Source organism: Oncorhynchus tshawytscha, linkage group LG31 (genome assembly GCF_018296145.1).
Source record: "Oncorhynchus tshawytscha isolate Ot180627B linkage group LG31, Otsh_v2.0, whole genome shotgun sequence".
In the NCBI taxonomy this organism is placed as follows: Eukaryota; Metazoa; Chordata; class Actinopteri; order Salmoniformes; family Salmonidae; genus Oncorhynchus; species Oncorhynchus tshawytscha.
The window spans coordinates 4502298-4526254 of NC_056459.1; the positions used below are offsets into that span (position 1 = coordinate 4502298).

At 41.8% G+C, this 23957-nt stretch overlaps 1 protein-coding gene across 4 annotated transcripts; it reads left to right on the forward strand.

Annotated features, from left to right (window-relative positions):
- Positions 1–8145: 8145 nt before the first annotated feature.
- Positions 8146–22503, forward strand: LOC112229935 (zinc transporter 8). Of its 4 annotated transcripts, none has more exons than XM_024396089.2 (9): positions 8146–8378; positions 11569–11651; positions 16299–16465; positions 16636–16782; positions 17432–17585; positions 18386–18743; positions 20232–20337; positions 20628–20762; positions 21027–22503. In XM_024396089.2, the coding sequence occupies exons 2-9, from the start codon at positions 11578–11580 to the stop codon at positions 21170–21172; spliced, it is 1287 nt and encodes a 428-aa protein (XP_024251857.1). In that variant the 5' UTR covers positions 8146–8378; positions 11569–11577; the 3' UTR covers positions 21173–22503. The 4 variants fall into 4 exon arrangements, with proteins under 4 accessions (XP_024251857.1, XP_024251860.1, XP_024251858.1 ...); XM_024396092.2 differs by lacking the exon at positions 8146–8378 and adding an exon at positions 8448–8519; XM_024396090.2 differs by lacking the exon at positions 8146–8378 and adding an exon at positions 11075–11303.
- Positions 22504–23957: the final 1454 nt, after the last annotated feature.

Genomic DNA, 23957 nt, shown 5'->3' on the forward strand with positions numbered 1-23957 from the left:
TTAGACAGGACCAATTGTGCAAGTTCTCCCACTTAAAAAGATGAGAGAGGCCTGTAGTTTCCATCATAGGTACACTTCAACTATGACAGACAAAATGAGAAAAAAAATCCAGAAAATCACATTGTAGTATTTTTAATGAATTTATTTGCAAATTATGGTGGAAAATAAGTATTTGGTCACCTACAAACAAGCAAGATTTCTGGCTCTCACAGACCTGTAACTTCTTCTTTAAGATGCTCCTCTGTCCTCCACTCGTTACCTGTATTAATGGCACCTGTTTGAACTTGTTATCAGTATAAAAGACACCTGTCCACAACCTCAAACAGTCACACTCCAAACTCCACTATGGCCAAGACCAAAGAGATGTCAAAGGACAGGCCTCTCTCATCTTTTTAAGTGGGAGAACTTGCACAATTGGTGGCTGACTAAATACTTTTTTGCCCCACTGTAAGTGATGCTTCATGATAATCATAGATGGATATAACGTGAGCATTTTTTGGCCTATAAACAATTGACTTCAATGGACACATCCCACTGAGCACACACTGCTTGAATCAACGTTGTTTCCACATAATTACATTTAACCAACTTGGTATAGACATTGAATTTACGTCTGTGGCTAGTGGGGTGGTTTTGTTTAGGAATTATAGTTAATTTGACATTTGGAAACGTTAAACCAACTGGACAATTTTTTTTTTTTAAATACAATGTAACAAATAATCAAACTCTGATTCGAACTAAAGCTCAAAACAAAGTGTGAAAATGCCCAAAGTTATGAGACTACTTAGATCATCTAAACTGGAACAACCGTTTAAGTAACGGGTGCAATGAGTAACAGATTGGATTAGTTTAGAAACATTTATGTAATTTATATTTGAGTAGCATAAGATTAATTAATCAATTAGAAAACATAGGTATTGAAAGAAACAATAAAAAAAAATCTAGCTGCAATAGAGCATGCTGGGAAATATGATAATAATGGCCGTGGTTTTGGTTTAATGCTGGTTATTAACACCAACACTGGGTTATTTTACACCAATAACTGTTAATTTAACACTTACAGAGGTAATTTAACTCCCTAATTAACACTAGAACTGTTACACTGAAAAATGTAACACTAAGTTACACTAGCCAATTTGCTGTGCAGAAGCAACAGATTTAAAAAAAAAGAAAAAGTCTCGGTAACAGTTGTGTTTTTGACTTTGATGTTTTCTGTTATGACAGAAATATATGTACAGTACATTTCAATTTGTAGTTCTTTATTGTCTTGGCATACTATGTACAGTACCTGTCCCAAATGCAGTTACAGTAGCAAGGATAAACACATCCACTTGTCCACTAAACATTAACATAATAAGTGTTGTCACTTTATCACAGATGAACTCCTTTTGAACTCAGTTCAATTGGGAAATTGGGGGAGTATCCTATCTTGTTCACTTTGATGCCCTTTTTTCAAGATTTTTTTGTTAACTTGAACATTCATTATGTTGTATGAGTCTGCTGGGTCGGCCAACTTGAACTACTGCAAAAGGCCAAACTGCAAAAGGCCAGCTCAATCTAAGGTGTGTTGTCATTAATTATAATAAGTACATACACTGTATGTTAGTGACATTCATGTTTTAGTCTATTGACATCAGTGTTCAATTACAGTGTTGTACAACAAATCAATATATACGGTATGTGAGTGGATGATAACTGCATATTAATTAGACCTTCGAAAATACTGTATTTCAGTAATGACAGACATTTTCAAGTAATATGGAAGATCGTGAATTGTCGTGATATTTAAATCGCTTTTAGAGTCACTATTACAAGAGTTTTTACAAATCCATTGTTGAGACATCACAGTCAATATACTACTGTAAGTAATGGATATTCTCTCTTAAATGTACTATTATGACCTTTGTACAGTGATAGCAGCTGCTGTTGTTTCTTCCATCTAGTTAGAGTTGAAAAGTTACACAGCTTACTTAGTAAGTGTAAGCTCTGCAGTCTGTCAATTGTCTCATGAAAATATATATTTTTTCTCACACACGAGCGCACAGACAGACAGACAGACAGACAGACAGACAGACAGACAGACAGACAGACACACACACACACACAATCCCTTTTTCAACTTCCTAACACAATAAGGCATTAGGCAAATATGATTGCCTTAGGTCAATCTAAGCCTTAAATCTATATATTATCTTTAGGTGCTATATGGAATCTATTGCAGCCTATTCAAAATATGCTTGTGTGATTTTCTTTGCAAACACGGTGACAATAGAATAGATGATACTGTGGTATATGACAGTGACATTGACCTACACATTGACCACGGTTGGTCCATAAGAGACTACTGTTTGTTGTTTTTATTAAGGCAAGGAGCTTCTTCTGCTGGAAGTCCTTCTAGGTAGAGATGACCCCAGAGGAGGTGGAGTCCTTCTAGTGGACAGGCAAGATATGGAAAAGCCCACTTCCCCTGAGCTGGAGTAAACACTACTACCACTGCCCCCTGCCTCACTACCAAAGTCCCAGCTCCCTTCCTCCTCTGTCTCGTCATCCTCCTCTTCCTCCTCCTCTGCTTCGGCACACTCCAGCTTGAGCTCTTGTATTCCAGCGTGAAGGTCCATCAGCTGTCGTATCAAGGCCTGGTCCTGAGATCGCATCTCCATCTGTAAAAAAAAGTTAGGATTGTTCAATTAAACAGAGTGACACAGACATAACAAATAAACAAACAAAAAGAGACGTAAACAGACATGTAGATACAGACATAACAATATGGGCACATAAAAGAGGCAGACAGACGTAACAGACACTGAAACAGACACAACACCATTTCAAAAACAGTTGGTTTGGTTGTGACATACGGTATTCATAAGCAAATACCAACTGTTACAAAGAAACAAATGGCTATCAAAAATAAGACTAGATAGCAGTTACAGCTGTCAAGTAGTATAGAAAAAATAGCTCAAAACACAGAACCAAATGTTATGTAATGAAAAGAACCAGTGCAGGCTACTCTAGGCTACTGAGTTCTAGGCCTAAATCTCTCTTTTGGAACTGCGCTGCAGCTTCCTTTAGTCTCTTTTAGATGATGAAGTTCACGTCCTTTCCCTGACATAACCTGGTTAAACCATTTCAGTTGAGCGCTGCCTCTTTCAGATGCAAATGCTTTTCTCTCTTTCTTTCTTTCTTTCTCTCTCTTTCTTCTCTATTTATGAGAGCCGGTCTAATTGCCCTCATTTTGAGAATAGAATACACAGAATTCCACCAAATTCGCCAAGTCCAAGTTTGTCCCAGGGAGAGGAATGTTCGAACAAAAACCAATCATGACCAGATCTGCATTTCTTTCTCTGTTAATTACAGCCTCAGACTGGGATTGGGCTCCGACTGAAAGGATGCGATGTGGCTTTAAAAGCTTTGTTTCAAAGAGGGATAAAAGAAGAAACATCAACTTTCCTTTGAGTGAAGTTTGAGCAGTGGGCTTCCTGGGGGGTGATATCACCTCTCGACGTGTGTTTGTGTGTGTGCTCTGTCTGTATGTCCTTTGCCCAGCCGTTGCAACAGATCAAACTATGTCTAATGTACCATGGTGGACAGTAAACAAGCACTTGTTCTTACTGGAGTTCTTGCTTTCTCTTTTAAGAGAACAACTGAGTACTGGGCCATGAGACTTGATAAAAGGCGATGGTTCTAATTGGTGGAAGTCACTTCTATTTGGGCTAGTTTGTGGCTATGTTTGTCTGAATACTGGACAAAGAGACTGGACCTGGGAAGGTTCCTACCGCATCTGCACAAACCCACGTCTCATGACATCAAAGGCCAGCAATCATTGGTCACTGGGAAGTGTAATAATTGGATAGAGTTTACATGGGTGTCTTTTGTGTTGGAGGTTTGAGAATGAAAGAGGACGGAGGGCTGATAGTGTAGATGGTTTAATAACATGTCTCTTATGGACCAGTGGATCTATATGAAACATTTTGGCCATAGGGCAGCAGGTACAGTACTAGTCCAAATTTTAGACACACCAAACTGTTAGTCCTACCAAGCGCAAACCAGATGGGATGGGTATGTCTGCAGAATGCTGTGGTAGCCATGATGGTTAAGTGTGCCTTGAACTCTAATTAAAATCACTGGCAGTGCCACCAGCAAAGCCCCCTTACACCATCACACCTCCTCCTCCATGCTTCACGGTGGGAAGCACACATGCGGAGATCATCCGTTCACCTACTCTGAGTCGCACAAAGACATGGCGGTTGGAACCAAAAATAAAAAAATTGATCTCATCAGACCAAAGGACAGATTTCCACAGGTCTAATGTCTCTTATTATTGGTGTCCTTTAGTAAGTGCTTTCTTTGTAGCAATTCGACCACAAAGGCCTGATTCACGCAGTCTCCCCTGAACAGTTGATGTTGAGATGTGTCTGTTACTTGAACTCCATGAAGAATTTATTTGGGCTGCAAATTCTGAGGCTGGTAACTCTAATGAACTTATCCTCTGCAGCAGAGGTAACTCTGGGCCTTCTTTTCCTATGGCGGTCCTCATGAGAGCCAGTTTTATCATAGCACTTGAAGAAACTTTTAAAGTTCTTGAAAATGTCCGTATTGACTGACCTTCATGGCTTAAAATAATGATGGATGGACTGTCGTTTCTCTTTGCTTATTTGAGCTGTTCTTGCCATAATATGTACTTGGTCTTTTATCAAATAGGGCTATCTTCTGTATACCACGCCTACCCTGTCACAACACAACTGATTGACTCAAACGCCTAAGAACAAAATAAATTTCACAACTTAACATTTAACAAGGCACACCTGTTGATTGAAATACATTCCACGTGACTACCTCATGAAGCTTGTTGAGAGAATGCCAAGAGTGTGCAAAGCTGCCATCAAGGTAAAGGGTGGCTACTTTGAAGAATTTCAAATATAAAATATATTTTGATTTGTTTAACACTTTTTTGCTTACTAGATGATTCCATATGTGTTATTTCATAGTTTTGATGTCTTCATTATTATTCTACAATGTAGAACATAGTAAAAAATCAAGTAAAAACCCTGGAATGAGTAGGTGTGTCCAAACTTTAGACTGGTACAGTAGCATAGCGGTTAAGAGCATTGGGCCAGTAGCCGAAAGGTTGACGGTTTGAATCCCAGAGCCAACTAGGGGAAAAACCTGTCCATGTGCCCTTGATCAAGGCACTTAACCCGAATTGCTCATGTAAGTCGCTCTGGATACAGTACTGTAAAGTTTCAAGTGTTCCCCCATGTAGTCCAATGCCTATAGTGTATGACTTAGATAACTTTAGTTGTTGTTGTTGGTTTGACAATGAACATGTCTCTCTGAACTACTATTAGCTTACACAGCATTCTCTAAGTTATGCCAAAATTAGAACCCGTTCAACTATGCGATTCTATTGAACCAACTAAACCAGAGCTATACCAGTAAAGTAACCTACAGTCTCCAGTTTGCCTCTGTATCTCTGTCCCATCTGAGATTTGGTGGGCTTTGTGTGCTCATGACACTTGGTTTCCATGACGAGGCACCAGGCGAAGACTAAATGCCAAGCGATATATTAATCATTGACAATAGGCCCTCTTTGAATTTCTAACCAACTAGTCCAATAAGGAAAAGATGTAGAATAAGTTAACAATGTGTTCTACCTGTAATTTGTAAGTAAGACATATAACAGCAAATAAACTGACAGGATTCATAGAATATTCTTGTAACGTCTGACTTATATGGGTGATTAACATTTAGACCTAACAGAGATGTTGCATCCTATAATTATATAGAAAACATACAAGAGACATGTCAGCTAAGCGTTGTGAGGTCTCACATACCTGTTCATAGGACAAATTCATTTCAAAGCACTTGGATCATAGTAATAACAAGCTGTTGTATGTATTGTATAAAAAAACAAACATATGAGAGACATGTAAGCTGAGCCTTCTACGGTCTCACATACATGGGCCATACAAATTTCAAAAGGTATCGTGTACCACTGTCTGACGTTATTGACACATGCAATGTGACACACGAGAATCAAAGTCCGCCGCAAGGAGGAGAAGGAAGAGGATTTTGTACATATAATCTTCTTCTGCCATACAAGATTCTTATTTGATTTTCATGATTATTTTCCATATGGGAAGGGGGGTTGAATGGAAGCTGGAAAGGTGACATCGTAACATCGCCTGCCCATCTCAATTATAAGAATGCAATAACGTGACAGTCCCACGCACTAACGATTTGAATGGCCAAGAAGGTAATTTCATTGGGTGACAGATGGCTTGACCTTAGCCCTAATAGCCAATAACAATGTATCCATTTCCACAGTGCCCCACAGAGCCAGAAGACCACACACAGGTCATTATTTTGGGGTCTTGAGTAGTCATATATCTAGCACAGAATAATTTGAACATGTCATCTTTCTCTACAAATATAAAGTAATGAAAGACAAGATCACCCTGGAGTCTCACAGTAACTCACAGTAAAAGTGATGAATAATTACAATCCAATTTCCATTATCATCTGTTAACATACAGGAAAGATCAAATTGTCCTCTACAATTTTCAAATACAAATGTGTATTTCTGTTGCAAATACAAAACACATCAATACATTCAAATACAGTACATTTAGCTGAGTATCTTTTTACTCAAGCCCATAGACAGATTACAAATTTGATCAGTTCTAGAGAGACTTTATCACAACCAAAGACTTCAGTCATTTGTCCAGTCTTACCAGTTCCCTGCGCAGCCATGCCAGTGCACTCTCAATGTCCAGTTTGTAGGTGCTGCTGCTTTGTACTCCGGCCATGCAGCCCACCATCCGGAGCCCTTCCTCTGGGCAGGGGTCTCTAATGGTCCGTGGGTCGCCGGACACAACGGGCCCAGTTGACTTACAGGCATCAAAGGTGGCGTCCTTAGAGGAGAAGTCTCTCAGTCTAGTCAGGACCACTTCCATCATGATAGGCTTCAAGTTCTACAATCTGGGCTGAAAATCAATCAGTATTCTTATGGAATCTATGTTTGGTCTAAGCTTCTCTCGGCTGTAGCAAGATACAGCGTTGTCTGGAGAACTCTGCTCTTTCTGCTTCACTACTCCCACTTCCTCGTGTCCTCTCTCGTGTCAGTGGTAGTTCTGCACTGGACTGGAAACTTAAAGAGGTTCTCCTCTGTTTTCCTCAACCCCCTCCTCTGTGGGACAGTGGAGTGGCGTCAGTCATGTGTTAGTGTGATGCAGCAGGAGTGATGTCAGCTCTTTGCCATTGTCTGAATGCCCGACCCGTGCTTGTTTACCATTTTGGGGTCTCTTTTTAACACACACACACACACACTCCCCCTATGGAGAAGGAAGAGGGAGGAGGAGGAAAAGAAGGAACGGAGAAGAATGACAGTTGCCCAGGTTACCTCCATTGTGCTCTTGAGGATAACGGGTAGTCTGTGGAATGTCCTTGGCTCGTTGTCATGTCACCCCTGTTAACAAGGACATAATTTAGTGTGGACTGCTTGTTCCTCAAAGCCCTAAAGCTGTCCCCCTTCAATACTTACAGACAGCTGTCCCCCTTCAATACTTAGACAGACAGACAGACAGACAGACAGACAGACAGACAGACAGACAGACAGACTCTGTCTTAGTTGTCTGAGCTGCACCTAGCAACCCCTACAAACAAAGCTGCAGATCCAGACAAATTGACTAAAATAGCTTTGACACGTTTGCATCTACATTTAGAATTGCAGAAACAAAGGCATCTCCAGACCAAAACAATAAATACAAATATTGTGAGTAACATGAGGCAAATGTGCTTTTTTTGTATACGAGATGATAGACCATCCCACTCCTGACACATGTACTGTAGCCTGTGTGTAGATGTGTACATGTGTAGCCACATGTAGCCTGACCGGGTTCGAACTCAGGATACCTGTGACTCTCAGTCTAACATATTTTAGCCATTACACCAAGAGGCAACAACCTCTTGATAAGGATGGTAGGTTTTGTACTAATGTCACTGCAATGTGAATGTGAGATAGCCAGTGACATATTGCGTAATATGAGGAACTAAGCTATTGCAAGTCACTGAACCACATTGAAACCCACCCCCATGCCCTCAAATGAGTGGAATGTGTTAGGCCACACGAGTTGCCAACATCATTTGTTGCTTCACTCCGTTCTGGACTCTTACAGAACAAATACAGATTAACGTGATAGCCTACAGTTTTACAGGATATAAGGGGTTTCTGTTTGATTAAACTAAAGCTGTGATCCTGCACTTGGTGAACAAGATCTAGTGACCTGTTAAGAAGACGCCGGTTCTCCAGCTGATCTGACAGAAATGAACCAGGACCCTGAGGAGCAGAGTCCTGCTGCAGACAGCCAAACGCTGGCTTGGTGAGAGTGCCGAAGAGTCTTATCACCACCTTTTGGTCATTTCCTGCTTTACACGCCGGGAAAGAAAAGTTCTGGTCCCACTTCATTAAACTAACTTCAATTTATAAAGGCTTTATATATCATACATTTACCAATAACAGGGTAGGTTAGCATGTTTTGGAAGTATGACCTTTGACCCTGTAACTTTGTCACTCATCATTATTTATGATTAATTAAGAATGATCTGTAATCGTGGTAGCATCCACATTAAAGTGTTTGGTAACATATTCTATTCTTATTTACAATAAAAGTGTCTCCAAAATGGCACAATACTGTATTTGCCATTAATTTATTAAAGGCACAAAATTATCTTAAACACAAGCAAAATGAACTGCAATGCATCCAACAAGTCTGTGGTCACAAGCTTCATGTGGTCATTGCCTGCTAGGAATGTGGGACCAAAATACTAAACGTTTGACTCATTTATTGATGAGAATCTTGAAGGGTGTCAATAAGTTTCACTCCTACCTTTTTGAGATTTTTTGTTGTTGTAATTGTTAAACAAAATCTCTTTCTCTGAGCAATTGCATTAGTACAAAATAGTAACATTTCCCAATGTTTTCTTTTGCATACTATATAGCTCATTATTTGATTTATTCATTTTATATAGTATTATTGCTCGTCTTTATCAAGGGTGTCAATCATTTCCGACCCTACAATGTATACGGATGCTTTGAAAATGATCTATAAGCTTATGTCATACTTTCTTGTTTGTAATGACTCATTATTATTACACTGTACTTACAGCAGTAATCTTAACCCTAGCTTCGTGTCCGTGACCCAGTTCAACCCTAACCCTAACTCTAACTCTAACACTATCCCCAACCCTGGCTTCATGTCCACATCCCTGTGCAACCCTAACCCATGCAGTAACCACAACCCTAACCCCAGGTTGATGTCCACATCCCGATTCAAACCTAACCATTGGGAAATTCTCCATTGGGTAAAAATCTGTCCTCTCCTCGACTCCTCCATCCCCGTCTCCTCCGTGACCCGGAATCCGATAAGTGGTTGCCACATGTAGGAGAAATCTGTCCCGTATGATGCATTTTGCATCATATGATGCTGCGTTTTGCATCATATGATACAAAACATATCATAGGGGCCAAATGTCTGTATTTTGAAAGTTACATATCTTGAAAACTTGATTGCTGACATGCTAAAAGTTTTGGGACTATATCAACAATGGACAATTGAAACAAATACCGAAAGTAATCACAATATTATATTAGAGGAGCTATATCAGAACATAGCAGGCGCCATTTTGTCAAAAGTTATTATATTGGCTAGCCTAGCCTAGCTTAGCCACAAACCCATTCATCTCTATGGTTAGATCCCTAACAGTTTTCACTCGATCAATTTACACATTTTAATTTGAGGAGTGGCTTCCGTCTGGCCACTCTACCACAAAGGCCTAATTGGTGGAGTGCTGCAGAGATGGTTGTCATTCTGGAACATTCTCCCATCTCCACAGAGGAACTCTGGAGCTCTGGCAGAGTGACCATCGGGTTATTGGTCACCTCCCTGACCAAGGCCCTTCTCCCCCGATTGCTCAGTTTGTCCGGGCAGCCAGCTCTCGAAAGTGTCTTGGTGGTTGGAAAATGTCAGTGAGGACATTTGCTAGCTGGTCAGCGCATGCTCTATGTACGCATCCTGGTAATCCGTCTGGCCCCACTGCCTTGTGAATGTTAACTTGTTTAAAGGTCTTACTCACATCAGCTACGTAGAAAGAGATCACACAGTTGGCCGGAACAGCTGGTGCTCTCATACATGGTTCAGTGTTGCTTGCCTTGAAGTGAACAAAGAAGGAATTTCGCTGGCCTGAAAAGGCTTGTGTCAATGGGCAGCTTGCAGCTGGGTTATCCCTTCGTAATCCGTGATAGTTTGCAAGCCCTGCCACATCTGACGTGCTTCAGAGCCGGCTTAGTAAAATTCAATCTTAGTCCTGTATTGACGTTTTGACTGTGATTGCTCGTCAGAGGTCGTAGCAGGATTTCTTATAAGTGTCTGGGTTAGTGTCTTGCTCTTTGGAAGCGGCAACTCTAGTCTTTAGTTCATTTCAGATGTTGCCTGTAATCCATGGCTTCTGATTGGCATATGTACGTACGGTCACTGTGAGGACGATGTCGTTGATGCACTTATTAATGAAGCCAGTGACTGATGTGGTAAACTCCTCAATGTTATCGGATGAATCCGGGAACATATTCCAGTCTGTGCTAGCGAAACGCTCCTGTGGTTTAGCATCCGCTTAATCGGACCACTTCCGTATTGGTACTTCCTGTTTGAGTTTTTGCTTGTAAGCAAGAATCAGGGGGATGGAGATAATTATGGTCAGACTTGCCAAATGGAGGGTGAGTATTGCTTTTGTTTCGTACTTTTTATCTCCCTAATTTCATGATATCCAATTGGTCATTACAGTCTTGTCCCATTGCTGCAACTACTGTACGGACTCGGTAGAGGCAAAGGTCAAGAGCCATACGTCCTCTGAAACATGCCTCTGCCAAGCCCTTAACCAGCCACACCAATGTGTCGAGGAAACACCATACAACTGGTGACCGAAAGTCAGCGTGCATGCGCCCAGCACACCACAAGGAGTCGCTAGAGCGTAATGGGACAAGGACATCCCATAGCCTTTAGCACAGTGCCTTAGAACGCTGTGCCACTCGGGAGGCTAAATGCGAAAGCTGAGGATTCGGTTGTAATAAAATAATCCATATTTTCCTTCATGTTCAATTTGGGCGGCCTACATTCCTAAGATTAGAAGCAAACCTTATTTTAAGGAATATGACTTTTTCGAAACAGAAGCTCTCTTATTAAAATTCCCACCCTCTCCCTGAATAAAAAACTTTTGCCCAAAGGTGCTGCAAGCGGCTAAATTTGCACACGGTGCGTGGTCACAAGGCTTCAAATACTAACACTGCTTGCATAGTCACTCAAGCAATGATGCGTGGAACTTACCCTCTTTTGTGAGATGATATCTATTTAGATGATGATAACGCTGAAAACATATAGTTTACATTAGTCCATTAAAAAATATAGATATTTTTGAGTGCATTTATATTTTGTCTTCTGTTTTAATTTCTCCGTCTAAATATATTGGCTGGGGGTTAATAGTGTAACTTGTTTCATTTGTTTACGGTCATCCCTGAAGCACGAAATCATGTTCAGAAACGACACAGAGAAAACTCAACTGGTCACGGAGAAAGGCACCATGTATAGCATCACCATGGAAAGGTAAAGTATTCCGTTTATTTATTGTGTATTTAAAGTGTCAGGCTGTTGTTTTCAATGTTGTCATTTACATTTATGATATCTGAAAACAACTTGAGCAACTTGATGATGAGTTGATGTTTCTGTCACTTGAACCATATCCACATGTATAGGACGATATTATTATTTTATTGTGCTAATGAACGATTAGTCCTAGTTATCACATTTCATACGCAGTCACATTTATTTTGACAGTTTGTTTTAATGTTTTATATACAGCAGACAGCCATGAGTTCACCTTTTTTTAGGCGTTCTCTGTACTCAAACTCAGCCTGGGCTCCTGCTAGGCTGGCTGATTTATAGTCTACAAACTTTTACACACGGTTCTAGTTCTGTGCTAGCTTTAGGGGTGAACAAAATTGGAGGGTCAAGAACACGAGAATCCCCCTCTCTTGAAACTTATGACGTTGGAAAATAAAGTTTGGCTGATGTCAATGCTGAACGAGGATGGTGTTGAGCGCCCATGGTGAGTTTCGTTGACATATTATTTTAATTGCCATTGTTCATTTATTGAATAAAACGCCGTTTTTTAAATCATCTAAGATAGGCTATTACCCTTGCTCCAGTCATGCGTAAAAAACTTTTTGCGCACGGGTTCCAATTTTAGGTTTGCAATTGCTCTGCAGTAAGTATGACAGGAGTTCAGCAGTCAGTTCACGCTCCTTCTGCGATGTTAAACTTAATTTAGGGCTAATTGTCATGCTTAGAGTGCACGGTATCTTTAGTTATTTAATAGCATCCACACCAAATCTGGCGTTATCACTCCCACAGTGTTGATTATTGAAGAATATAATTTATAAATGCCTAATGAGCTTAGTTCAACTGTCATACCACCATCATAATCCAACATATAAACTTGTTTTACTCCAATGTTTGTAAACAAAGTAAATGTAAACACACACTACATAGCCTCAAATCATGGTTAAAGCTATAATTTTGATATCATTGATGGTCAGTCCTGAATTTGAGTCTCCAGCCTCAACCCTCAGCTTTTAAAAAAATTGTTTCTACTGCTGATTGCTAAAGTAACTTTGAAAAGGTAGTTCACCACATCCAAACTAATTTGTGATAAATGATCATATCTAAATCTGAAATGTCATAGACTAAAATAGGCAAAAACAGATTAATCGGGAGTCAGATGTTAACAGAATGTGTAATTTGGCCTATTAAACACAAAAACTATGTTTCAAGTGAAAATTGGGCAGGTCTGTTGCCCAAAAAGAAAGGAAACTCTTACCTACTTCACACATGTTTTTTTGCACATTTTGGCAAAAAAAAACTAGTGTCTAGTTCCGGTAGTTAGCTAGACTGCTACATGGAAAATAAGTAATTTACTACTTAAAACACTACCAAGATTTGAATTAAGCTCAACTACTGCCAAGCTACTGCAAAATGTATTTCAATTACTAGTTGAACTACATGTACTGTAGTTCACTCCTCCCCAACACGACTCTCCCATCACATCCATGATCTGGTCCCTGGGTGGGGGATTTAAAGGAAGGATAGTCCAGGAGCTACAAGGTTGAACACAGTCAGTTAGCCTAACAGATGCAACTGGTTCAGTGTTCAGTAGTTAGTGGTGCAACGGATCACAAAACTCACGGTTCGAATCACGGTTTTGAGTCACGGATCGGATCATTTTTCAGATTAGCAAAAAAAAAAAAAAGAAAGGGAAACAAATAACTCTGCTTTCCATTTTTATTACTTAAAGAACACTTAAAGCAAGGAACTTTTCAATGTTTAAATCAAATCTTAAAATAAATGATTCAATACTCAATTGTTAAATTAAAGTGCAATGTAATGCATGATACCTTCTTCCTTTGAACAATAGTGAATTAAAGAAAATGGCCCGTGTCCACATCATCAAAAATAAATGTAAAAAAAAGAAAGATAGATAGATAGATAGACCTCTGCAGGTAGACCTCTGCAGTCACTATGTCCCCTGCCGTGGAGAACACCCTCTCGCTAGGGACTCATTGCCATCGTGGCAATGTGAGGGTATTCACACTCATTGTTTTTCCACCATGCCAGTGGATCACCATCCACTGGAATGCCGCTTGCTGCCTTGTAGGATGCCATCTCCTCTTTGATGGTGTTGGCAAACTTTTGTCCCCGAAAAGCTTCTTCATGGACAAATTATTTTGTGGAGGAGATGCCTCTGAGGTAGTATCATGGACACAGACGGTGCAGTTTCAGTGCTCAATAGAATTGCAACCGTTTTGAGGGATTTGAGCACCTGGAGGACCTCCTCTGCCACTTTCGCGTCGTCATCAGACAAGGTGACGATGTCTTTATATTTTTTTCAGCGTCATGTCTGTCAGTGCAGAGTATACAGCTGCCTGCTGCTCAAGATGGTGCTCCAACATGTCATAAGTGGAGTTCCATCTTGTTGTGACATCGTGTATGAGCTTGTGGGTCGGTAGTTGTAGCATTTCGTGCTTGGTCTTAAGCACACGAGCGGCTGTTGTGCTTCAGGGGAAAAAGGAAACCACCTTCCTGATCCTCCCAAGGAGGCGGTTCATCTGGTGACCTGAGATTCCCATTTGGGATGCTAAATTGACCACACGTGCAAAGCAAGCTATCTGTGGCCCGAGTCCATCTTCTATCACTGCATTTACTTGGTTCTTGGCATTATCTGCGGTGATTGGGATATTGCTATTGGGCAATAGTGGGTGCGCCAGGGGATTTCGTAGCGTGGCTCAAGCACTTTCACCATATTTTTAAACCCTTTGTTTTCTACAACAGAGTATGGCCTCATCTCTGCAGCGATAAACATTCCAATAGATTTGGTGATGGCTTCAGCCCGGTCTGATTCTGTAGCAAAGGGCTGCTTAAATGTCGCGGTGAGAAGTTGTTGTCTCTTGGCTGAGTTGTCTCCCGTCACTGACACACCAGGGTGATGGCGCTTTAAATGTGTGGCCATGCTCAATGTATTTCCATGATCATATGGCTTTCTTGTGGCACTAAGCCTACACACCGTAACGGTGTTGTCCACCACCCTTCTTCCGTCATCATATTTGACAGGGAAGCCAAAATGCTCCCGTACATGAGACTTAAATGAAGCGGGAGGCTTTTCCAGTTCGTCAGCTCCTCCGCCAGCAGTGGCTGTCACTGCTCTTTTTTCTTCTTTGCTTATTCCAACACGAGCATCCGGGACTGATTCGTTGGGATTCAACATTCTCCGTTCACATGAACAGTCCACACAACTGCTTTAAAAGTAATAATAAAATCAACCTTCAGGCTTCAGAGTAAAACACAGCACGCATCTGTCTTGTCTTTATCTTTCCACTGCGACTCTGCATCGAGATTTAGGGAATTATTACTTTGAAAAGTAACAGTGTCAGTGAAACTGTATTTCCCACTATGATGGTTAAACTTTGCAATTGATCCACGGTTCACGTGCGTGCCGAACCGTGGGGGGGGGGTTCAACTACGGTTCAACTACGGTTACACCACTATCAGTAGTACATGGATCAAGCAAAATAAAAGTCCCCAATGACCCCAAGGTACCAAGGTGTCTCTCATAAGGCCTCTAGTTATGGATATAACCCAGATAATGTAAATTGTCGACATTGGAGCTTATAAGGCCCCCTACCAACCTGGTTTTCCTGAGGGGTGTCCTTTCATGTACCAAACAGGCCAAACAGAGGTGGACTGTATATGCTACTGACTGTATTTGGTGACTCAATTTGGGTAGTATTCGCCCTGGGGTGTTGGAAAGAGGGGGTCAACAGTTGACTTTATGGCAGACAGTAAAAACACTTGAGGCACTGGGAATGCTACGGATTGTAACCACAACATACAACATTATTACAGTTTTAATGACACTCACTAACTTAAAAATACTACAGACAGAAACCTATTACTAAAAGATAAGTATGTCATGCTTAATGCATACAATGTAATTAACATCACAGACAATGTCATTAACATAATGGATGTAGAATTTCCATTTTGAGAAAGAAAACCCCTAACACTACACTGTTAATGAACAAACTAGCGTTTTTTTCCCCGCTCTGCCTCATGGCAATGTATGGAATAGCAGGAAATTAGCTTTAAATCAGCAACATTTTCTCTCAGCCTCATGGCAAAATGTGTAGAATAGCATGAGATTAGCTATAAAGCTGCATATGTTTCTCTTTGCCCCAATGGCAAAATGTGTAGAATTGTAAGAAGTTTTTCTTTGCCACTGCCTGAGTGCCGATACTGAGAATTCATTTTGGGCTGTGGAAGTGCCTGAATGCGCAGCTGAGTGCAACAAGTAACGGCACACAAGGCGGGCACAACACGAGAGAGCCATTCTTTCATACAAACTCTGCTCAGCCTCAGTCTTTCTCTCTTCTTTCCATTCCCCCTCCTGCTCCTAATTCTTGGACGACTTTCATGACATCCATCTCGCTTGTCTGGTCTTTCTGGGCACAACACGAGAGGGACAGCCATTCTTACAGGCTCTACCTCAGTCTCTGCGTTCTGTCCCCCCTTCTCCTCCTCCCTCTTGGATGAATTTCACGACGTCCATCTCTCTTGTCTTCCCCCTTTCCCCTTTTCACCCCCACCTCAATTTTTGGATAATCCATATGCCTGTTGTCTTCTTTTCCTGTCCCCCCACAGTGTGTCCACAGATGGGATAATGCAGAAGGAGAAGGACAGCAACATCAAGCATTGCCATGACAACAGCCAAGCTACGGAAGACAGGGAGCGGGAGAAGCAGTTGGCCAGGAAGAGGCTCTACGTGGTCTCGGCTGTCTGCTTGGTCTTCATGATCGGAGAGATCCTGGGTAAGTGGTGAAATGATAAAAGACTATTGGCTAGCCTGTCAATTAGTTAGTCAGTGAGTCTGTGTCTCTCAGTCAGGCAGTCAGTTAGTTGGTTAGTCGTTAGTGACATACTCCTCGCTCTCTCTCGCTCTCTCTCACTCCTCTCTCGCTCTCCCTTTCTCTGCCTGTAGGTGGTTACTTTGCGGGGAGTCTGGCGGTGATGACAGACGCCGCCCACCTGCTGGTAGACTTCGCCAGCTTCATCATCAGCCTGGTGTCTCTGTGGCTCTCGTCCAGACCTGCCACACGCACACTCAGCTATGGCTGGCATCGTGCAGGTGAGATCATCAGCCTCATCATCATCATCGTCATTATTTGTCTTTATCATCGTCATCATCATCACCTTCATTTTAATCATGATCATCATTATCATAAAATGCTCACCCTCATCATCACTGCCATCTTCAACAATAATCAATACATGCTGTATCCCAATCTCATGAGCCACTTAATGCGTGTGCTTTATACTCTTTCAGGAACAAGTAAGTTGAAGTGGAGTAATTTAATGTGTTTATAGAATAGCATTCCTATGGTTGTTTGTAGCATTGTGATTTATGTATCATGGCCTTTACAATAGGAACCGGACAGTAGATACTTAAAAAAATCAGATACCATTAGATGCATCGATTCCCGTTCAGGTGAATATTTGTGCATAGGACAATGATTCACGTTTCAACTAGAGTTTTGTAAAACTAGGCTACCTGTGTCTCTAATTGGAGACCTTTTCCTCTTGGCTCTCACTATGTGGTACGTTTGGCACTGCATGGTTGTGCCGGGCACTGCTGGCAATATGAAATGGGTTTTTCTGCAGCTCTTTACTGTAATATATCTGTCCCATCACATTTCTCTCACTATGGTCTCTGATTAAAACGTCACGTGTTCTCTTTCTCTCCTCTCCTGTGTGTCCCCTCTCCCTCTATCCTCTAGAGATCTTGGGTGCTCTCCTCTCGGTGGTGACCATCTGGCTGGTGACAGGTGTGCTGGTTTACCTGGCTGTGCAGCGCCTCATCAGCGATAATTATGAGATCGAGGGGACCATCATGCTCATTACTTCAGGCTGCGCTGTGCTGGCAAACATCATGTGAGTCCACCGACGCCAAAACGCAGCCCATTCGTTCGGGCTGTCACGGTCAACAGGGCTGGGGTCACTTCCTTTTCAATTCAGTGGCTTAGCTGAAATTCACTTCCTGAATTGAAGTTCACAATATCTGAATTGAAATGTAATTTCGTTTGAATTGAATTTTAAATTCAATTAAATTCCATTCATGAATTGACTTCATCTTTGGAATTGACGTAGTCTGCTGTAACCATGACTAATGTAGTGTTTACGATTGACGACTTCGGATGACAGACAAGCTGAGAAAGTGACGTGGATTTCCGTGGGCTTTAGTCCCTGTAAGTAGTATTTCTGGGTTGTTAATGGTTCCCCGTTAGGGCTAGATATTGGTGATTCACAAGTGAAAATCAAACCACAGTAGGTCACGCTTTATTTGGATAGTTTAGATTTTCCATCTGTAGATGCTCTACAGATGGTCATACTATCAGCAAACTGTCTGTTAATAAGCAACTGCTTGCTAAGGTTACTGTTAGGGTTTGGTTTAGAATAAGGTCAAGGGTTAACATTAGGGTTAGAGCTAGAGCTAGGGTTATGGTTAGTAGATAGTTAGTTGAAATGTTACTGACAGTCTGTAGAGCAGTGTTACTCAACAGTAGCAAGTAGATATACAGGTATTGTCACGTAAACAGCCTACAGACATCTTCGACAGCAGGAAGCATCCATGTATAATGTTATATAATGTGTTGTAAGCATATATGAGCATTTATAATGCCTAATAACAAGGCTTTTAATATGTTATGTCTTTCTGAATGTCCTGTGGGCAGTATGGCTTTCACCCTGCACCAGTCTGGGCATGGGCACAGCCACGGGGGCCTCAGCAGTGGGCACGGCCACAGCCACAGCACTAACGACAAGAGCAAGCATGGGCACAGCCACGCGGCGGGCAATGGGCATGGGCACAGCCACAAGAGCAGCCACTCGCACAGTAACGGTAACCAAGAAAACCATTCCCATGGAAATGGCGACGTGGAGCAGCACAATGGGGTGGACGGTCAGCAGCAGAAGTCGGCGGGGTCACGACCTCAGGCCAATGCCAGCGTGCGTGCTGCCTTCGTGCATGTCGTGGGAGACCTGCTCCAGAGCATCAGCGTGCTGGTCAGCGCCATCATCATCTTCTTTAAGGTCAGTGGTCAGAGATCAACTGGGGTGACGTGGGAGATGGTGATCAACTGGGGTGACGGGGTAGGTAGTGGTCAACTGGGGTGACGGGGTAGGTAGTGGTCAACTGGGGTCATGGGGGAGGTAGTGGTCAACTGGGGTCATGGGGGGTAGGTAGTGGTCAACTGGGGTCTGGGGTCATGGGGGGGGGAGGTAGTGGTCAACTGGGGTCATGTGGGAGGTAGTGGTCAACTGGGGTCATGTGGGAGGTAGTGGTCAACTGGGGTCATGTGGGAGGTAGTGGTCAACTGGGGTCATGGAGGTAGTGGTCAACTGGGGTGACGGGGAGATGGTGATCAACTGGGGTGACAGGGGAGGTAGTGGTCAACTGGGGTGACAGGGGAGGTAGTGGTCAACTGGGGTTATGTGGGAGGTAGTGGTCATTTGGGGGTGTGGCCACGTGGGAGGTAGTGGTCATTTGGGAGGTAGTGGCCAACTGGGGTGATGGGAAGGTAGTGGTCAACTGGGGTGATGGGGGAGGTAGTGGTCAACTGGGGTGATGGGGGAGGTAGTGGTCAACTGGGGTGGAGAGGGCGTTGGGGTGAGAAGATTAGGACTGAGGCACAATGGGCATGTTAGATAAGGATGAGGCGGATGTTCGTGTTGACACACTCTTCCTGGCTTTCGTAAGATGTCCTTTTGATCTGGTCATTTAGATAGCTGAATACTCATTGCATTAGAATGAAACATACAATATGTCACATACTCAAAGAGTGGCCCAAATAGAGCCCCGACAACGTTAGGTTATTAAGTCTAATTTCATAGATTAAGTTAAAGTCTTTTTGAATTTGCATAAATTGTACATAAATACTATTGAAAACTCTCAGCAAAACACAAGTGGGATTTCAATAATTGAAAGAATCAATCAGTAATTGATGGAAGATCATATAACTTCTAGTTAGCGGCAATTTACTGTATTATAAATTGTTGACTTTATCCACTTTGGGATTTATTGCCTTGTGCCCCATGCCGAGGCTGCAAAAATGACACTCTCGACAAATTAATTAAGTATCATTGCAGTACACAATGGACCGCTCTGTTACAGTAGTTTACTGTTAATTTCACAGTAAGTCCAGTGTGACTTTTAGACCCCCCCCCCCTCTTCCTTCCTGTGTGTGATAATCTCTCAAAATCTTCATGTGCTGAGCATGCACCTCCGTAGGCACTGAAATCTACTGCGTCATGTTCTCAAAGGTAACTCCAAAACTAGAGATTGATGTATTTTTTTAAACTGATATTGCTAGCAGGCAATCCTCAATAGAATGATCCCTTTTGTGATGCTGTACAAGCACAAACGTTCATGTGTTTCTAACGTGAGATCGAGATGTCCCCTGTATGTTTTACCACAAGTATGTCTTAACTAAAGTTAAATATATTGGGTGGAAAATAGATCATGCAATGACAATGTAATGATTACGGTCCTTACTCTCGCTTTCTCTTTGTTTCCCACAGCCTGAGTATAAGATAGCTGACCCGATCTGTACGTTCCTGTTTTCCATGTTTGTCCTGGGAACCACCGTCACCATTATGAGAGACATCCTGCTTGTCCTCATGGAAGGTAATACAGTGAGTTTTCTCTATCGTCCCTGTTTCGGGATTATGTCAAAGTAGACGTCTTATTGTAGACGAGGAATGATTTATAGGGACGACAGCCATAAGGATATGATTTGTGCAAGAGTTGACGATTGCAACATGTCTAAAAGTTTTATGATCACAAGCGTTGCCCAAAAGTTGCCCAAGATGCCCATCTTTTGTGCCCAGTCCCCCCTCTCTGTGTGTGCATTTGCATGTAATGAAATCCATCTCTCTCTCTCTCTTTCCCTCCCTCCCTCTCTTATTTCTCCCCAGGTACCCCAGCTGGAGTGAAGCACGGTGAGGTGAGGGATCGGCTGCTGGCAGTGAAGGGGGTGAAGTCTGTCCATAGCCTCCATATCTGGGCCCTGACTATGAACCAGACGGTGCTCACAGCACACGTGGCTATAGGTGAGTGTAGCTGGACTAGGCTGTCAGTGAACCTCCTGTTATGTTACAACTCGAATATGTGATGATGATGATGGCTTTATTGTGTCCCTGACACATTTTTTTCCGCTTGTCATGCACCCGAGAATGAAACATTCTGCGGAAATACCACTGCTGTTTCCACTATATGTGTGCACTGCTTGTGACTTGACTTGATCAGACTGTAGTGACTTGCGAAATTGTCAGTTGGTCAGTGTCATCATATTTGCATTTCCTTTCCCTCCACAGATGACATAGTGGATGCCCAGCCAGTCCTAAGGGAGATGACCCAAACCTGCTTCTCCAACTACAACTTTCATTCAGTCACCTTACAGCTGGAACAGCAGGCCGACCAGAAGCCTGGGTGTAGTCTGTGTGAGGACCCCAAAATGTAGACACCTGTTTAAGCCCATGGGAGAGGCCAGGAGTCCAGAGGAATAAGGCTAAGTTAAGCTACCTAACCAGGATTTAGTTGTAGCCTGGACACAGTCTTTTGGCAAGTGCTTGACTTGACCAGGAACATATTGGAACTGATTTCTCGCACCTCACATTTGTACCGCTAGAGTTCCTGCACCTTTTATAGAATGCGGCCTAAAATATTGCAGCGTTGTGGCACCTTAATATAAACAGCACTCCAAATAGAATAGAACACAACTTTTTTTGACTATATGTTACAGCGAACAACTCAATCATGGATATTGGACCAGAGGGGTATACTACAAAGCAGGTTCAATGTTTTAGGGCTCTATTTTCAGCTGGTGTTAAGGAGGTGCTAGTGTCATACGCAAGTTAGTTTGCAATTTCGTCACGTGAAAACTGTCAGACTGGCATTTTCCCACCCTAACGCCAGGTTTGGCAATTTATCCGTCTAACATCAGCATGCTTACGCTCAGATGGGAGGAGTGTAAATATTTTAGGCGTGCCCTTAACATGATCCAAAGTACTAATTTTAGCTGGCACTGGCAGGGATATTTAAGACCGATCAAAAGCTGGTTTTAATGGTAACGCAGTTGGTTATGGTATGAATTTTGACAGCTGAAACACAGCCTATCCAGCCGTGACGCGCACACTGCCCACATGAACATGGAACAAGATGTGATTTGGTACCTGTATACTTCATATTTAGAAACATAAAACATTCATGTTTTTCCCCCATTTTATTTGATTAAAAACCAAGCATAGCCTCCCCTCTCAAGGAAGGCTGTTTTCTTTTTGTCCTGCCCAATGTAATCAAGTAGGCTAGACAAGACTGTCGATAAAGGGTTTGGCTCGTGAGACCTCTTGGAAATAAATCTTAATCACCCAAGCTTTATTAAAATACTGTATCAAGTTTGAAAGGAGCAAAAGAGCTGACATTCCCTTTTTATCTGTGCATTGTAGGCAGGCCTACATTATTTTAGCCATGCTTTGGACGTGTGTAAGACTCCCTCCGTGATATAGGTTACATGTCTACGTGCCCATCGTGAAAGGAGAGATGAGATCCTCGGTGAATACCGGTGAACCTCGTATTTAGAAGTTATTTTCATGTAACAATTGCTTGTTTTCCATTTCAACTTTAAAAAAAAAATCCAAGCCCTCCACAGACTACCCTTACCCTAGGACTACTATAGCGAAGGCTGGTTCAACAGCAATGTGTTGTGTTTTTTTTATGATGGTGATTTTGTGATATCATTACATTTGACATGCATTTATTGTTGTTGAAAAAAAATAAAACAGATTTCTTGCTTTTTGTTTAATTTTATTAAAACAAACTCATAATTTTCAGTGTGAATTTAATCTTGCTTATTGACAACATTTGGCATGTCCATGCTCAGCCATAATGCAATTTACAGTAGGCCTAGCCCCTAAATCAGTGCGAATGCTATTGAAGCAATTACTTAGAACAATGTGGACTGCAAACAGGTTCAAGTTTAGCAAATACGGGATCTACATTTAGTTATTTTCTTTCTGTAAGCTGTTTAACAAACTATAGTGGACTAACATTGGAATTTGAGTTGATCCCAAGGTAATATATACAAGACTGTATATACACAAATTGAAGCAACCACATATTTAGCCATGGAGCACGTTCTGATTGGCCAGTGAGGGGTCAAGCCTCAACACACCCACAACTTATTTATTCATCAAATCCCAGCCCTTTCGAGCCACCGCCAGCAACTGCGCAAATAATTGTGGTTGTAAAAATAGCAAAAATATTTTGGACACACCCTCGAACCTATAGCGCTACTGCCAACGCTTAGATTGACGATTGCGTTAGGTTTGTTAAGATAGAGTTAATTTCCCGCAATTCTACACATTCTGCCATGGGGTGTAGAGAAGATTTAGCAATTTTATAACACATTTCTTGCAATTCTACTCATTTTGTCATGGGGTGGAGAGGAAATGTAGCAGTTTTACAGCGACACATTTTGCCATAGGTTGGAGAGTTGTTAATAATTCGACCATGATTACAAGTTTAGATAATTTACCCCGCCCCTCCCAATTGACTCAACAACCAAAAACACATATCTAAATTTACATTTCTTAATGAACCAGGAAAATCAATAAGTTATTTGGGGTTGTTTATCAAAGATAGCTGGCTAACTCACTGATCCTGCTTTGTATTTTATCCCTTTTGTTGTGGTTAGTTTGTTTATCTCTGAAAGCTGAGGTGGTCATTCTATAGTCACAAGAAAGTGCCTCTGTGCCAACATTCCCAAAGAAGTAAAGATTGAAGAGATCAGGGATGGGGTGCCATAGCTGATCACAGGCTTGAAAGTGTTGCACCATGAATTATATTTATATATGTTTTTGTCTTACTGTAAGTCCACATATTAAAATGTCATTTGAGTGCTTAATGGTTTAAGTGTCTATATTGAAATGCTGGTCACTGTATCGTTTAAAGAACATTAGATGAAACTGCACGGTGTTAGATGCTAATAATTAAGAGAACAAAACTGTCCTTATATTTAAAATACTGATTTGAATCAAATCTACTGTTGTCAATAATCATGTTTGCCCTTTTGCCTTCTGCTATAGTTCCTGATAAGGATACGGGTTGCTCAGCAACACAGCACTCAGTGGATCCATTGTCTCTTTGCACACCTTGATCCCTTTTCATTTCCCTGTCCCCTCCTCGACCTTCAGCCAGTCTGGTGCAGCTGTAGGCCGTCAATCCAATGGATCAGCCATCTTGGGTCT

Bases quoted from the DNA above. Each gene is read 5' to 3' on its own strand.
- LOC112229935 (XM_024396089.2), top strand. From the start codon at position 11,578: ATGTTCAGAAACGACACAGAGAAAACTCAACTGGTCACGGAGAAAGGC. The intron at 20,338-20,627 runs GTAATACAGTGA...ATTTCTCCCCAG, and splicing joins CCTGCTTGTCCTCATGGAAG to GTACCCCAGCTGGAGTGAAG. The intron at 20,763-21,026 runs GTGAGTGTAGCT...TTCCCTCCACAG, and splicing joins CACAGCACACGTGGCTATAG to ATGACATAGTGGATGCCCAG.